This window comes from Onychostoma macrolepis, chromosome 24 (assembly GCF_012432095.1).
Source record: "Onychostoma macrolepis isolate SWU-2019 chromosome 24, ASM1243209v1, whole genome shotgun sequence".
NCBI classification, from domain to species: Eukaryota; Metazoa; Chordata; class Actinopteri; order Cypriniformes; family Cyprinidae; genus Onychostoma; species Onychostoma macrolepis.
Window position 1 is genome coordinate 24,341,423 of NC_081178.1, and position 15,824 is coordinate 24,357,246.

Genomic DNA, 15,824 nt, shown 5'->3' on the forward strand with positions numbered 1-15,824 from the left:
CAGTCTGTGTGCAGTGAATTTATTTAATACACGAGTTTCACAATTTGAGTTGAATTACTGAAATAAATGAACTTTTCCACGACATTCTAATTTATTGAGATGCACCTGTATATGGAGTGTTGCATATATGAATACTTTAACAAGGTTAGGTCACGCCGTGTATGTGTGTGTGTGTGGCCATGTATGTAACGGTAGCATTTTATTTTACTGTCCTGTTCCTAATGTACATGTATGTACTTATTATAGTACTTGTAGTAACTGGGTAATAACTAGGTACTAACCCTGAACCTACCTCTAAACCAAACCTTACCCCATGTAGTTACCTTATATTCCCCAGTACTTTCTTAGTTCCGTACATTGTAAGTACATGCAAGTACATGCAAGTACACTGTAAACTGACACTAAAATTTAGCTTTAAAATTTAGATAAAACATTTTTTTTCCTGTCCGTGCATACTCTAAGTGTGCATTGAAGTATTTCAGTGTGTTGTCCTTTAAAAGGGTGGCAATGTTTACAAATGTTTGTCAATGGCTCATTCTCCCATTGAAGTCAATTAGCACCATTGTCCCATGTGTGTAGGAATCAGTGCTTCTGTTTGCAGAGCTCAGATGATAACCTAATCTAGTCTTAGGTTTGACAACACCTTGTGCAACTAGTTTTTCCCTCCCTCTCAAGCCCTGCGTACACTCCACTTATCTCTTTGATATAACACAAAGTCAAATTCTTATTTAAAGGTCTATTAGATGCTTTGTTTTGTCTTCAGCTAATCAAAAATGCTCCAGTATTTGTGTACGACACAACCCACCAAGCACGTTTGTGTGGATCATCCTCTCTTTAGAAATGCCAGTTAGTTGCATACTGACAAGTGCAAGTCCTCATAATTCCTGCATTTCTTTATTCTATATATTTGCAAATTTAACAAAGTTTCATGTATTGCTGCACACTTAATGGCACTGATAATAGCACCATTAAGTATATCTTGATAGGTAATAGTATTGTTTGTGGAGCAGCAAGTAGGACTGTACCCAACATGCATTGCATGGGACTTACTGCTGATTGTATTGAACCTACTGTCCCTATTTCCTGTTTACTTTTGTTTGTTGCCAATTTAAATATTTAATGATGCGTCTTAATTAAATGTGTTGTGGTAATTGTTTTCTCCGTTAGGAAAAAAAAAAGGTAAATGCAACTTTTTATTTCACAATTCTAACTTTTCTTCTTAGAATTGCGAGTTAACATCGCAATTCAGAGAAAAAGTATTTTTTCCCTTGGCAGAAACAACCTTTCATACATATTGTTTGCCACTAGAATGAATAAATACATATAAAATAACTTAAAAATGCATTAGAAATTGCATTTCCTGTAAATTATAAACTGAAACTAAAATTTGAATTTGAATTTCACTCGTGCAATGTTTAAAACCCTACAACACCTTTTGTGATCCAGGGCAAAAATGACTGGTCCCCTTATGAAAATTTCTTGTAAATTTGATGTTATGCTATATTATCACCAAATCTTGGAATTTATCTTTTTCTTTCTCTTTAAGGACATGTTTTGTATTTCTTGTTGCAACCAGTTGATAGGCCTCACTGATCTGAGCTTTTGCAATCGGTTTTTGAGTGAAAACAATATGTGTGGAGAATTTTGTCAATAATAAATCAAATGAAAAAGGTTTCCATTGTTTATCCCATTAGTGTGATCTAATGTTTGACTACGAAGTTTTTTAAATGCTTTTACTTTATACAAAATTGTACAAATTCATTCTTGTGATGTTCCTGGTTAAAAATGTTCAGCCTGCAAAAAATACCTTTTTTGTACTTTTTTATGCTATATTATCACCAAATATTGGGTTAAAACTTTTTGTCAACTTGCTTTCTTTCAATCAGGACAGGGTTTGTATGTGTTTTTGAAACTAATTGATCGTAGGCCTCATTGTTCTGAGGATAAAGTTCATCTCAGTGTAAAATAAAGTGGTGTAAATGAATGTGTGTGTGTGTGTGTGTGTGTGTGTGTGTGTGTGTTACCACGCGAGTAAGTGGGTATCCATGCATGCACAGGTCCGAGGCCTTTATGTTTGCAAGCACACATGTACAAATGTGCACATGAACATGATGGACATGCTCCTGAATACTAAATGTTTTTCTTATTGTCGATCTCGTCCATCATTTACAAAGCATGGTCATTTTGAACCAATATAAGCTCAGATCAATGATCAGTCAGTTTCAAAAGAAAACACAAAACATTTCCTAATTGAAAGAAAACTAGTTGAAAAAAAAAGAATAAAAAAAAAGATTGAATCCAATATTTAGTAATTATATAGAATTATATGGTAATTGTATAAAAAGTAAAGTAGAACACGTGTGAGGAATGTGAGTAAGTTTTAGACCAAGAAAGAAAGAAGAAGAAGAGCGGTAACATTAACAACAACTTCAAAAACGGTTGTCTAACATTGTGAAATAAATCAAATTCACATCTCTAAACTTGTTCAGTTGAATCATGTTGCACCTTCAATAAATCATTTGGGTAACACGTTCTGTGAAGCCCATATTTATAATACATTATTAGGGTATTTGTGAGGCATTATAATGAATGCATAATACATTATAAAAAACATTATAATATGTTGAATCGTCTCATGAATAATCATGACAACAGATTTAATACATTATAATAATTACTTATTTGTGATTATAGCTTTTAGAGTGTGATGATTTATAACACACAATGAACACCTTGCATCCACTTAAATTACAATGGATTATATTTCCCACGGTTATGATGTATTATTAAGATGTTTAAACTCTTTACAATAACTTAGTACATTTTCTTAGTGTTTTTACTGTAAAAGACAAACACATTCATGGACACATCCAAAAGGCTTACTTTACTTAAAGCAGACAAAGACCATATATAAATAATAATAATAAGAGAAAGAATTTTTCTCAAACATCCATAAGATCAGATACCATATCAAATGAATGTGTAATATGATATATTTGTTTTGAACTATTTTTTTTTGTTGCAATTATTGCAATATTATGTTTCATAATTGTATTTATGATTATTTATGAGATGAAACAAGTTTTTTTTTTTTATTATAATGCATTATGTATTCATTATAATGCCTCAAGAATACCCTTATAATGTATAATAAATACGGGCTTCATGGAAAGTGTTACCATCATGTCCTTTAAACTTGAAATTCTGTCATCATCTATGCCCTCACGTCATTTCAAACTACTGTGACTTTTTTTTTTCTGTGGAACAAAATGTCAAAGCTGCTATATAGTGATGACTGTCAAGTTCAGCTGTTACACTTGCTTATTTAAAAGAAAAAGGTTGGGATTTGAACCCAGGTTCCCTTTCATGCTATTCAGAAGCTGTACCTCGAACTTTAAAAGTATCTAACTCTTTTTTCTTCTGTCATGTCTTGCCTGGGGCACCAAGTTTGCCAGGACTGCCACTGATGCCCCCTCAAAAAAAAAAAAAAATGCATGACGCCTCAATGCTTACCTTAGCATGCAGCACTTGCACTATTTTTTAAAAGTGCATTTTAAATGAATGAGCATCCTCTGTTTTGCTGGCCGCAGACTCTGAGCTCCTGCATGCCGTCGCTGCAGCTCTTTGATCGCTCGCTACTGAATTATTATCACTGCCAGCCGTTTGCTTTTCTCTGTCATTACCCTGAGACAGCTCTGCTTTAACCAGGAACTCCGACACACTACTTCATGTCATCTAAACTAGTACCTTTTTCATTTTAGGACAGAGGAGGTGTGTGAAATGCTTCTGAAGGGTCTGGAGTCAGCGAGGCAGTTGATGTTTTCTTGCACGTGTGTGTGCATATGTCTTGGGGGGACGCTGTGGTTATGTGTCATACACCAGTAATGGTTCACGATGGCTGGTCCACCTCCTCCAAAACCACCATGATTTAACTCAAACCTCTGCATGCAACATGCTTTATATAGTCGCCATCTGGTTTTCTGTCCCGATAATCATAATTTAGCATGCAAACGGTCCTCCTTTTTTCCTCTAGTCTTCTCTTAGGTGGCGTTTGGATGCTTCGGAGGTGGCTGTTGGGACTATTTTTGAAATGGACAAGGTATGGGCTGTTTTTTCCCCCTGTAAACTGTTCCCTGATTGTCAAGGCCTGACCCTATTTTAGGGTTTGTGCTTTGTTAGTACTGTTTTACACATTTCTTGTATCTTATAATTTCTCCATATTTTCGTGTCTTGAAATTAAATGTGTTTATGTATGTGTGTTCTGTGCAAGAAATCAAAACCAACACTTTTCTCATGTTTTAGTGTACAACATTTTAACTTTAATGGTGAAGCAAAGGACAAAATACTGTAGAATAAATTAGATTAAAAAAAAATAGCCACAAGCACATTTTTGATTTGTACAACAAAGCAATGCAACATATTGGTATCTTGATTTCCATATATACAGAATAAAAAATATATTTTTTATTCTTAGTCCACTTATTTCAGTGTCAATTATTTTTTAATAACAGCAAACAAACAAACAAAAACAAACAAAAACATATACAACATGTCTTTCTTTTTATATATATTTTTTTCTGAATTTGTATTTTTCTTTTCCATTTTAATAGTGTTTTTCTTTTATGACATTTTGTACGCATTTCCATCAGGAACATACTGAAAATAGTAAACTTTTCTTAGTCCGAAATGTAACACAAAAGTTCCTTTTCTTTTCTTTTCTTTTCTTTTCCAAAATTGCTTCATTTTTTTTTTTTTTCAACATTGCACAGTGGTAAAATATTTCATGTTGGGAAGCGGAAATATGAACAAAACAAAAGCAATTATTTTTTTTATTTTTATTTTTTGGATCACCGCGGATCCTTTTAACATTTGGTGAGAAAAATCGCAAATATCTCCCAATTACACAAGTCATTAAATATTAATGCTGCACATTCACTTTTGTAACAATTCATAATTAAAAACAAACTTTAAAAGGTTGGTTTAAGTGCTGTTTTAACCATTCCGATGGCCAGTCGCGCATGGACTGTGCAGCAGTGCAAAAGCACACACAGGAGTGAGCCGCTGTGGGACATTGAGAAACGGTTTTAAAGGTCTTTCGGTTTGCTAACCTGGACATCTTTGTAGGGAGAACAAAGCAATCTTTTGAAAGACAAATTGGTATCTTCTGAACAACTGTTCGGAGACAGCCTAATATGGTAGGCAATGCTAACCTAAATTCTTTGGTGTTGAGTAAAAAACCAAAACACTATTTTGTAAAATGCATGTGTATACATGGTCCTCTGATATAGTGCTAGTCATCTCTGCCTTCCCCTCAAACCTCCCTGTTTATTTTTAACAATCTCATTTGTTAGACTCTTGCTATGTAGGTACGTCTGTTCTGAAGTGCTTCTAGTCTTTCTCTATAAACATATTTGTAAATGTGGCTACGCTGATCAAAATGTTGATATAGTGCAAAACTGTAAACGTTTTAACGTCTCATTTTTAAGATAACAAAAAATGTACAGAAATCAAAACAAAATAACATTATTAACAGAATAATTAGAATAATAATATAGAGAAATGTTTGGTTCCAGCAGCCCGTCAAACTTCTTTCAAGTATCTCTCAACAACACACACGAACAGACATGCACACAAACGTACACGAATACTCCCGTAGGCACACTGTACATACACGCACTTTTGTACACGGACACACACATCGAACATATACGTAAAACATACGTACAAGGTATAAAAAGTCAACAAACGTTAACTTTTTTTTTTTTAGTTTGTAAAAGTAAATAGTTAAGAAACAAAACAACACCTCGATGAAAAATATATCATAATACTTGACAAGTTGCATAGTTTTGAGATTTTCTTTTTCAGGCACCTCATCTACGTCATCTCTCTTCCCGCAGTGCATGTCTGCACTGCAAAGTAGGCCGCATAAATACTCTCTGACCTTGCTCCCTTTGCTTTGTAACAAAAATATATTATATTTCTTTTCTCTTTTGAAAGTGCCACAGAGATTACTCTGAGTTACAGATACCCATTGTAACATGATACCCACTGGATTCTAAGATGACCACGCACAAGTGGTCGAGAGAAAGAGAGGCCTGTCTACGTGAGAGTTTGTCTTGAGGCAGTGAGATAAAGATAGAGGAGCTCTCCTCTCCTCTCTCTACATCTCTTCTTTTTCATTCGTTTTGGGGCTGCAGTTTTCACCCCTACCACCCAACCTTGTCTCTCCCTTCCTACCCTTCCTCTTCCCGCAGCGGAATTACGAGCAGCCGCATTCTTCTACAATCATGTTCTGGATGTCCTTTTTGACGATTTTCTGCTCCTCGTTGTAGTAGAGCATGGACATGGCCCGCAGACGAGTCGGCACGCAACAGGACTTGATGTTGGTGAAGGGGCTGTACCCTCGCATGCGGTAGTGGTTGATGACCGTGGAGTGGAAGGACAGCGAGTTGCCGGTGATGCTGGCCACGTGGCTGGGACAATCGCCCTCGCAGTAGTTGGCGTGATACCCCGAGGGAGCGATGATCCAGTCGTTCCAGCCAATGTCTTTGAAGTTTACGTAAAACTGGCGTTTGCAGCAGACGCGTACCTTGCCGTCGCACTCCAGGCCTCTTTTGCGACGTCTCCTTTGAGACAGATCGTCCTTCTGTCGCACCACGGCCATGAGGAACGGCCGGTGGGATTGCTCACGCTCGCCGCCTCCCGCAGTCACGAGCACCGGCGTAGCTCGAGCATCAGCGCACAGTGGGCAAGAGACACGCAGGCTCAGCGTGCTTCCCCCGTGTTGCAATAACGACTGCACACTGGCTGAAACGGAAAACGTATGCCAGCCGCTGCGACGTGTGTCCACGGATTTCTCCGCCAGAACCTTCTCCCCTGTACTTTGCTGCAGGAGCAGCCGGATGGTGACGTTAGCTCGGGTGCGGTTGCCCTTTGGCAGTCGAAGAAAGAGCCAGACGTTGGCTTGCTCCACTAGAGACATCTCACCGCCTTCCTTGGAGATGAGAAAGTTGACAAACCCTGGAGCTTGACCTGAGAGACAGGAAGAGAAGGAAACATCAGAGATTAGTCAAATGAGCTGATCTTTTGTTATCGTACTTGTGTTTCACTTTTGCCTGAGGCTCTGGTTGACTTTGGAAACGGTGTGCCCGCCACATCAGAGCTGATGCTGGGAGTGGTGGCATCTGTGGAACACTTTAGCTTTGTGCCAGCAGTGACCAGTTTTTCAAGGTTTCCACAAAACAATCTTCTTCCGTGCGACTATTAATAAATGGCATAGATGCATGCAGTCGTGCATCCTTTTCCTGCACGTCAAATCAGTGAATCAGCTGTTCCTACACGCACGCTCGCAAGCAAACAATCCCTCCCGCTTGGTTCTTCCTGCACCACCTTGGAATTTAAATAATTGAGGGTTTAAAACCAACTTCATCACCTCTCCTGGTAGTTAACTGAGCAATTAAGGGTCTGCTAGCCTAGTAACACATAATGGCCGTGACAACATACAGCGTGCAGCTGGAAGCAGTGATGTGGCATGTGGCTTGCTGTCTCACTGGATTGTAAAAGACTGTTCCCTTTGGCTTTGATTCCCTCCATGTTATAGACAGAGGCAAGGCCTCTGGAAAATCTCAGTTCACGGATCATTTGGGTACTTCTAAACAAGTCCTCTCCATTTACTGACTCAACCGGTTTTAAGCCACTAAACCCTTGTTGGGACAGTATTTTTGGCTGTTCTCATTGACTGTTGCTTGCTTGTGTTGTAGCTGAGTTCTTGTTAAACTGGCCATCTTGTTTAAGGCTTGGCATACAAGTCTCGTATGTCATTTCTAATAGCAAGAAGCCTCTTGCAACAAGTATTAAGCAATATGCTCTGGCAAAATATTGCACACGTACTAATCTATCACGCACCACAACATATTTACAGGGTTACGACGTAATAACAATGGCATCGAGCTACAAGTGTGTATGTGTGTGAGAGCGTATTTAAGGATCCCTTGCCCAAACCCATCTGTCTAAACACAAGCGAGCTGCACAAATGCGGTCTAGAAATAATGGGCTTTTTTTTCCAGTAGTGGCTAACGCATTGTTTCCCTTTTAATCTGCACCCAGTGAAAGAATCGAGTATCGTTAGCATTTGCTTTGCTGGGTAAACCCTTCAACTGCCCCTCCAGAGCAGAGGCCCAGGCCCAAAGAAGAAAGATCACCACTGGAGCTTTGCAACTCCGAATATATTTGCCGGAGAGCAAAGAGAAATTTTGAAATTTGAAGAGAAGGACTAAAGAGCCATGCGGTAATCCCTCAACAATAAACACCAATTTAACCGCAAGGGCAGAGTTTGCACAGCTGTCCTGCACACAAAGATGGAGAATAACATTTACACATTCCTCCCTTCCCCCTTTCCATGTCTTCAAAAGGGGCGGGTGGCTGTAGTATAGAATCACCTGGGAACTTAAGTGTGTTTGTGGGGGGGACGGGGGGATGTCCACTCCTCTTTAAACATGGCTTTAGTTAATGTGTTCTATAATCCCCTTTTCTATCTGGTTTACCTTAGGGGGAATCAGCCTCTTTCATCTCCTTGTTGGCCTCCTGTCATATTGTATGGCTTGCAATGCCCCAGTGCTTGAAGCTCAAAGAATGCTTTTGCTGTAAAGAAGTCTGCAACCTGAAAGGTTGTTGAAACACGCCTCTTTGGATGGAGTTTGTTTGTACTCTTCCTAGTTAACTCTTATAGAATGCACTATTTATCATTGACTAATTTGTTGACAATGCTGATTAAGGCAACAGGTTTTCTGCGCAGAACACATATGCTAGTTCAAAGAGCATAGCGCTAACAGGTGCTTAATGGATCAGGTGGAATGAGGCATTCATTCATTGATGTATATTCCCTAGGTCTTGCTGACAACTCAGCAATGGCTCGTACTCACATGAAACACCAGAAGGGAAGGATGCTAAGTGCTAACATGAGAACACTTTCTGGATCCCTTCAGGAATGAAAGATTCTTGACCGATTTTCTTCTTTGACCCAACAAGATATTAAATTAGAAATAAAAGTCTGAAGGTGGAAATATGGCTCTTTTAATGGTGTGTGGGAGTGAATGATTTGAGCTCTTCGCCTGTTATGCAACATATATCAAGCACAGTCCCGTCAGCAGCGAGGATGGATTTCAAACTAAACTCTTGCGCTAGAGCATACTGTGAGCCATAGTATCACGTGATATTCATATATATTTCAAACAATAATCAGTTATCATCTGGATAACGATCGCTTGCTACTCTAATGCATTATAAAGCAGATCCAAATCAGATACTAAACCCAAGAAAAATGCAGTCGAGGTACTCCAAGAGAAAATATACAACAGAGATCTACACTGCGATCATAAAACATCCTCTGACATTATAATGTCGCTGAACAGACCAGAAAACCACTAGAATTCCTTTCAGTGCACAGCATGTTGCTGCAACGGCATTCATGGCCTTTTCTACATCCCAGCATGAGAAGCAAACAAACAAAAAGTGCAATTAAACCTTATTTCCCAACCATAACACTGTAGAGTCTTGTATACATTCTCCGGCGAGTGTCACTAACACCGGCGAGCCACTTCACGATACCGCACCTTGAGCCGTAAAGGCCAAGCATGCTTGTAATGTTTTTCCCCAAACGCCCTTGTTCCCTCTTTATCTGGTCCTCATCACCCACAGGCATTTCAGGCACCAACAGCGGCCTGATTTACTGCCTCCATCTAAGTCAGGCACCCCATCCAGCGGCAAAGAATCACCAGCTTCAGACAGCCCCTGCAGGCCAGCGCAGCTCCCAGGGAACCAGGAGGGTAACGAGGACAGTTACTGCTGCCTCCCCCCTACTAACCTTTGGTAAGAATCCACAGAACATGGCTCAAGGCCATGCTGCATAAATGAAGGACAGGCACTTTCAAGACTGTGGTTTAACAAAACACAAAGGACAATCTATATGGATAGTTGCAATTCATATTTTACTTATTTATCTGATTGATTTTTCAGGATTCAAGGTTGGATGTAGGTTTGAGATGCTCACTACTCTTCTACCAAGCCCACATCTGCAAGTAATAACCCACTCTCACGAACAGGTTTGGATGATGCATCAGCTGTCAAAGTAATAAATGAGCATAGTTGGCATGATGCTGCAGCATCCTTTCTTCACTACAGTACTGTACCTTGAAGCCAAGAAAGCTTTAAGCAGCATATTACAAAATGACACGAGCAGCGAAGTATCCTGCAACCTGAGAAACCTATTTGACCACACTAATGCTAAGGGATCCTTGGCTAACAAGGAAGCTTTCTAATGTGGTCCTCGAATCTGGATTGTGTTTAAAGGCGATACTTTGCGGCTTTGTTATATGTAAGGTTTGGCAAGCTGGCAGCCCCAAAATAAGATACTTACTATTTTATTTCTATTGCCTTTAAATAGTAATTCTTCGTATTATTTCGCAAGCTCTTGAAGCAAGTCAGATTATCTTTTCTGCAAAGAAATCAGTTTTTGATCTAGCAAAAATAACTGCTTGCACATGAACAATTGGGACATCTTCTTTCCTTTGCTGTAACCATTACTGGAGGGAGTGATTATAGGGCTTTCCCTGTGATAAATTGCTTTGCAAGTAGGAGGAGATCAAAACGAGGAAACAAAGTAAATATTGAGTCATTGTTTCAGAACATGTCACGCTTTGCATATGCAACCTGCACGCCTGAATAACATCAGAAAGGCCAAACACTGAACCCCCACACACATTCACAGCATCCACAGTGATATCATCAACGCGCCTTCTGTTTGAAGACTCTGCACATGCCTTCAGTGGAATTCAATGACAAAGAATAGTGAACATGGTACATAGCTACTATTTATAAGTCTCTGCATTTGTTAAATCATTATCTTTGGTTTGGAAGCAAAGGCTATCCATTTTGCCACTTTTGATGGAAAATAAACTTTTGCAGAAGGTTTGGCCACATTTTATGAATGGCCTCTGGTGCACTCTCAAGGTTTATGTCAAGGAAAGAGCAAATTCTTTAGATATGGTTGCTTTAAAAAGCACTTGTTAGTGTTTTTATTAGTTAAAATGCTGTTATTTCTTACCCTTTGCTACTGCCTGAAAGTCTGCAGACTAAAGTTATTCATTATTTGCAGTCATGCTAACATACACAAGCACTGATTGCTCATGCCTTCAGGCTACACGTTTAAACTGAGAGTAATCAGTCTTACCATGTAGCGCCCATTCAGCCAGAATGCTACATGTTAGAGATAATAATTTAAACAAGTATGTCCTACAATAAATGCAATATGCCTCAGGTTCTGCGGTCCTTGTATCTGCCAACTGATATCATCATCAATGTGATTTCTGAACCTAATCAGCACATAATTTAAGAGGACAACAGACATGCAAAGAAAACCGAGACCTATAAACTACTATTAAATAGCTTTAATTTTAATAAACCTTCTGAAACTTCTGAATTATTGAAAAAAAAGAGAGATATATATAGTGGCCTACTAAATGCTGTTACTTCATATACTTATATTTCATAGCTTTATAAGATATGTGTATATCTACCTGTATGTTCGGCAATTATGAGAACAGATTCTTGGACAAGATTCCAGACAGATAGTGTATGCAGAAGTCTGAGACTTACATCATACACATAATTACAGTTGTCTAAACAACCCACTTAACGCAGCATTACAGTGATGCAGTGCAGCAACATGTGTCTTAAAAATCAAACCAGTATGAAATAAGCACCATGCACAACTATGCATTACAGTATTTAGAAAATCAATCTAATTACAGTTATGTCTCTGCTTGTGATGCCAAAGCCAAAAAAAATATCACCTGGTGCCACATTGCAGACTAAATGATGCTTCAACACCAGCATTGGAATGGGCCCAACTAGGAGCCTCAGTAAACTTTCAAGGGCCGCAACATGTTATAATTGTATTATTTACATTGTTATACTGAAATGATTTAATTATTAACATGCTAACTCTGAAGTGCAAGTAGGATATGTGGACAGTAACAAATTCAGTAGGAACTTCAGTAGCACATTTTGAGATTAATCATAATGAATTATTTAATTTGTGGATAGATCTAGTGTATTTCTTATTAAAAACAAAATAACAAAACAATTTCAGCATAAGTAGCCTATAACTGCAAAAAATCACAGCCTGTGTAAAGGGGCCTTGGTATGACTGTTATATTGGCTTTAACGTTATAAATGTTAAGAAGCAATGTTGTGCATGCATTTTTGGAAAAAAAATGGTTAAAAATGGGGATAAATACTTGCACTTACAAGCCACGTGATAAAAGTTTGATATAGATTTGATTATTAACAGATTTCCTTTTGTGTCTCATATAACTAGGTTTTTGTCATCACTTAAGCATGAGTTGAATTTGTTTTGCAACGTGACAAGCTATAGTCTGGCACCAAAAGATTATCAAGGAATGGTTCTCATAGACAGGGTTCTCACGGTCATGAAAAACCTGGAAAAATCAGTGCATTTTAAATTTCCAGATGTGGAAGATCTTAAAACGTCATGGAAATTTCTGTAGTGAATGCAAATTTTCACTCTAATTGCTCTTTGTGAATGCAGTCCGTATAAAATGATTTTGAAAACACTTTTGCAGTAGTCATGAATGACTCCGGAAAGAAAAAAGAGGTGCATGGGGGGAAAAAAAACTTGTGGGTAACCCTGCACATTGTTGTATATTTTATTAGTTCCAGCGAGTGGATTATTTCATGTGACATCTTGTCTTAAAGGATTTATTTCTTACTCTACTTTACGTCACGTCTCTTGTATAATTATTATTCCATTTTAAAAATGCATAATTCATTTTTATACCTATAATGTCATTCTAAATATTCATTCTCTCCACAAGGCCGCAGTGTTACAGTCTCAGCTCCCTAAAATCATGAAACATTCATCTTTCAGACAAGCAATCCAATTGCTCTGTTTGCTGCTTTTTAGGTCTGACACATCTGTTGAGAGCTCCTGCAGCACGCCGCGGCTCTGTGTCACTCATGACCCGTTTGAGCTGCATGACTCAGAGAAGAACCCAATCTCTCCTCACATCATGGGCTTGACAGCACCTTTGAACAGCTCTCACTGCTGCCGACAATGCTCTTTCAACTGCCTTTGAAACCCGACACAAAGGCAGTAACTGAACAGCCTTCTTTTCCCTCCTATAATACGGAGAAGTCCTTTTTTATTCCTATGCGTTATGATTTTTTTTTTTTCATCTCTCTCTCTCAGCCCTCTTCAGTCACATAGGGAAGCTACATAGGAGACTGTCAGTCCCCAAGGAAGTGCTCCTGTGCAGAGCTTACGGCTAGAAGCCTGGGGGGCCCTCGCAGATAATTACTGATTCTCTAAACCAGCAGGAGGTTTGCAGGAACCTCGAGAGAGAGAGAGAGAGAGAGAGAGAGAGAGAGAGAGAGAGAGAGGGGAGCGAATTGCCGCAGCTTATTTCTAACTGCTCTGACTTTGTGTGGTGGCAACAGGTTTCCCTGAACTCTTCAGACTTTAAGTTGAACAGCTTTATAAACCCACCTCTCCGGTTTCTTCCCTCAAGGGAAGACCGAACGATTTACTGTCAAGTATTTAAGGACTAAGATCACTCTTTGTTAGAAATTTGCACTCACCGGCTTCAGCAAACGTGATGATCTCTGTCTGTTCCGCCTGTTCGGTGTCCGGACGGCTACTGGCCTCGTCCTCAATCAGGACACTGCCGTCCTTGGCCACCCGTCCCACGTGTACCTTGCGAATGGCATTGAGGAGCGCCGCTCGAGGCACCGGGTCTGTGATGTTGGGGCGCTCTTGCAGGTGCAGCATGTTAAGTATGTGTCTCTTCACCGCCTCGACCACGTCTTGCTGGGCTCCCTCGTCCTCACCCTCGCCTTTTCGAAGCCGCGCCAGGGCACAGGAGGGACAGTCCGTTGCTGCCTGTTCGGACGTTGCCAGGCTCCCTTTGGTGACCATGGCACTGAGGGAGCAGGTCTGGATGAGCAGCAGGAAGATCCCGCTCAGAACAGGGAGAGGGGACATCCTTAAATGAAAAGTGTCAGTTGCTGAAGAGAGCTGGAGGGTGTTTGCACCGGATTGCAAAATGAACAACTTACTTTAAAAGTTCCTTTCAAAGTAAGACAAGAACTGTCCGGTCGCCGAGAGCTTGCAGTAAAGTCTGTCTTGCCTGTGAATGAGCTCAATCTGACCAAAATTTGAGAGGAGCAAAAAAGTCAGGGAAAAAAAAGTGAGGAAAAATGTAATCCTTGCTGGTAAGTTGTGAGAAGAGATGCTGGTCGGAATAGTTCTGTCAGTGGCTTTCTCCCTCTCCAGGTCCTTGGGAAGTTTGTATGGGATGGGCAGTCGGCTTCTGGATGTGCCCCAGGGAAGCAGTGTGCTCGTAAGAGGTCTGGGACTGCTCACCGTGCAGGAGTTGAATGGTTTTGTAGAAGTGGGCTGGACTCTCTCACTGGCTCTAGCTCCCCTGTCTCTCTGTTTCTACTTCTTCTCCTCTCTCTTACAGAGTAATTATACTTCCCTCGCTCCCTCCCCTCTTCCTTGCTCCCTCCCTCTCTTTACGTTTCCTTTTTATTTATTTTTCTAATTGTTCTATTTGTAGGGCAGACTTTCCCTCTGCAGGGTTTACGAAGCACGTAGTGGAATTTGCTTGACAGACATGTCAGTGACTAAGCCCATTCATTTGTAAGTTTTCACAATCTTGCTGTTTTTAAATGCAAGACACTTCTGTATTACGAACTCTGTAAAACATGATTACATTTCGATATGGCAAATTGTCAAACTGAATTATTATGGTAGTACTCGTGAGTTTTGCGGTGGCACAGCAGTTTCTCATAAATGTATTAGCCAATTCTGGTTAAGTGGAGATTACCAGTGGTACATTTCAGAGAACTTGATTTTTCTTCTCATTTAAACAGTTCCCTCGAAGAAAGAACATCTTGACGTCACTTTGAAGCAGTGCGCTTCCACGCTTCCCTTTACTGCTGCAACATGCAACACATGTTGTGCGCAGATTCACCAGGAAGTGCCCGGAAGGCTGACTTCCTGTTTAATTGGCCGAGGACAGATGTCTGGGATTCTTAGTGAGACAGGCAGCTGGGGTTGTGACATCATCAAAGGCTGCGTCAAGGGCATGTGTGGGTCGTTCGTCTGCATATCAGCCAAAACATGCATGAGGGATCCCTCAGTCATACGAGTCACGATGTGCCGTAGGTTACGTAGACGTTTTTACCATATAAGACAAGCCGATTACTCAAAGTTCTGATTCAGGAGGACCCCCCTTCGTCAGTGATGCTGACTGAAGTCAGTGTCTAAAGTCTGCCTTGAGAGAGTCAGCCTTTGGTTTTGTAATACAAGAACGTCTGGGGCATAGTGAATCAAGGGGTCTATTTGTCTTTATCCTAGTTATTAAATGATATTATTTCACACCAATATTTTAGTAAATATTATTAACATAGTTGTTATTGAGTTGTATTCTGTATTTGTATGTGTGTTTAATAATTTGATGTGGATAACAGGTTAAGGTATTCTTTTCTCTGGATCACATTTGTACACTTTAACACTAAATACAGTATCACTGTAAGGAGTCCCTCTTGTGGTCAAACTTGCTCATTGCAGAGAGTCAAGAAATGCCCCCCACCCCTCATGGCGTACAGGGCTGAGTATTGATTCACATTATTTGATATTGAATGTTTGAGTATTGTTTTGAATATTACAGTCTCTCTCTGTCTTATTTTTTTGGTGAATTCTCAATTAATAAATAACTGACATTTGGCCATTATACTGTTGT

The 15,824-nt window shown here is 39.7% G+C and overlaps 1 protein-coding gene across 1 annotated transcript; it reads right to left on the bottom strand.

Moving 5' to 3' along the window:
* Positions 1–4,196: 4,196 nt before the first annotated feature.
* Positions 4,197–14,526, bottom strand: inhbaa (inhibin subunit beta Aa). Its single transcript, XM_058764603.1, has 2 exons — positions 13,657–14,526; positions 4,197–7,032 (listed from the first exon to the last, which is right to left on the bottom strand). The coding sequence occupies exons 1-2, from the start codon at positions 14,057–14,059 to the stop codon at positions 6,260–6,262; spliced, it is 1,176 nt and encodes a 391-aa protein (XP_058620586.1). The 5' UTR covers positions 14,060–14,526; the 3' UTR covers positions 4,197–6,259.
* Positions 14,527–15,824: the final 1,298 nt, after the last annotated feature.

Coding starts and splice junctions, on each gene's coding strand:
- inhbaa (XM_058764603.1), bottom strand. CDS start 14,059: ATGTCCCCTCTCCCTGTTCTGAGCGGGATCTTCCTGCTGCTCATCCAG. Junction 7,033..13,656: donor CATCACGTTTGCTGAAGCCG/GTGAGTGCAAAT, acceptor CCTGTCTCTCAG/GTCAAGCTCCAGGGTTTGTC.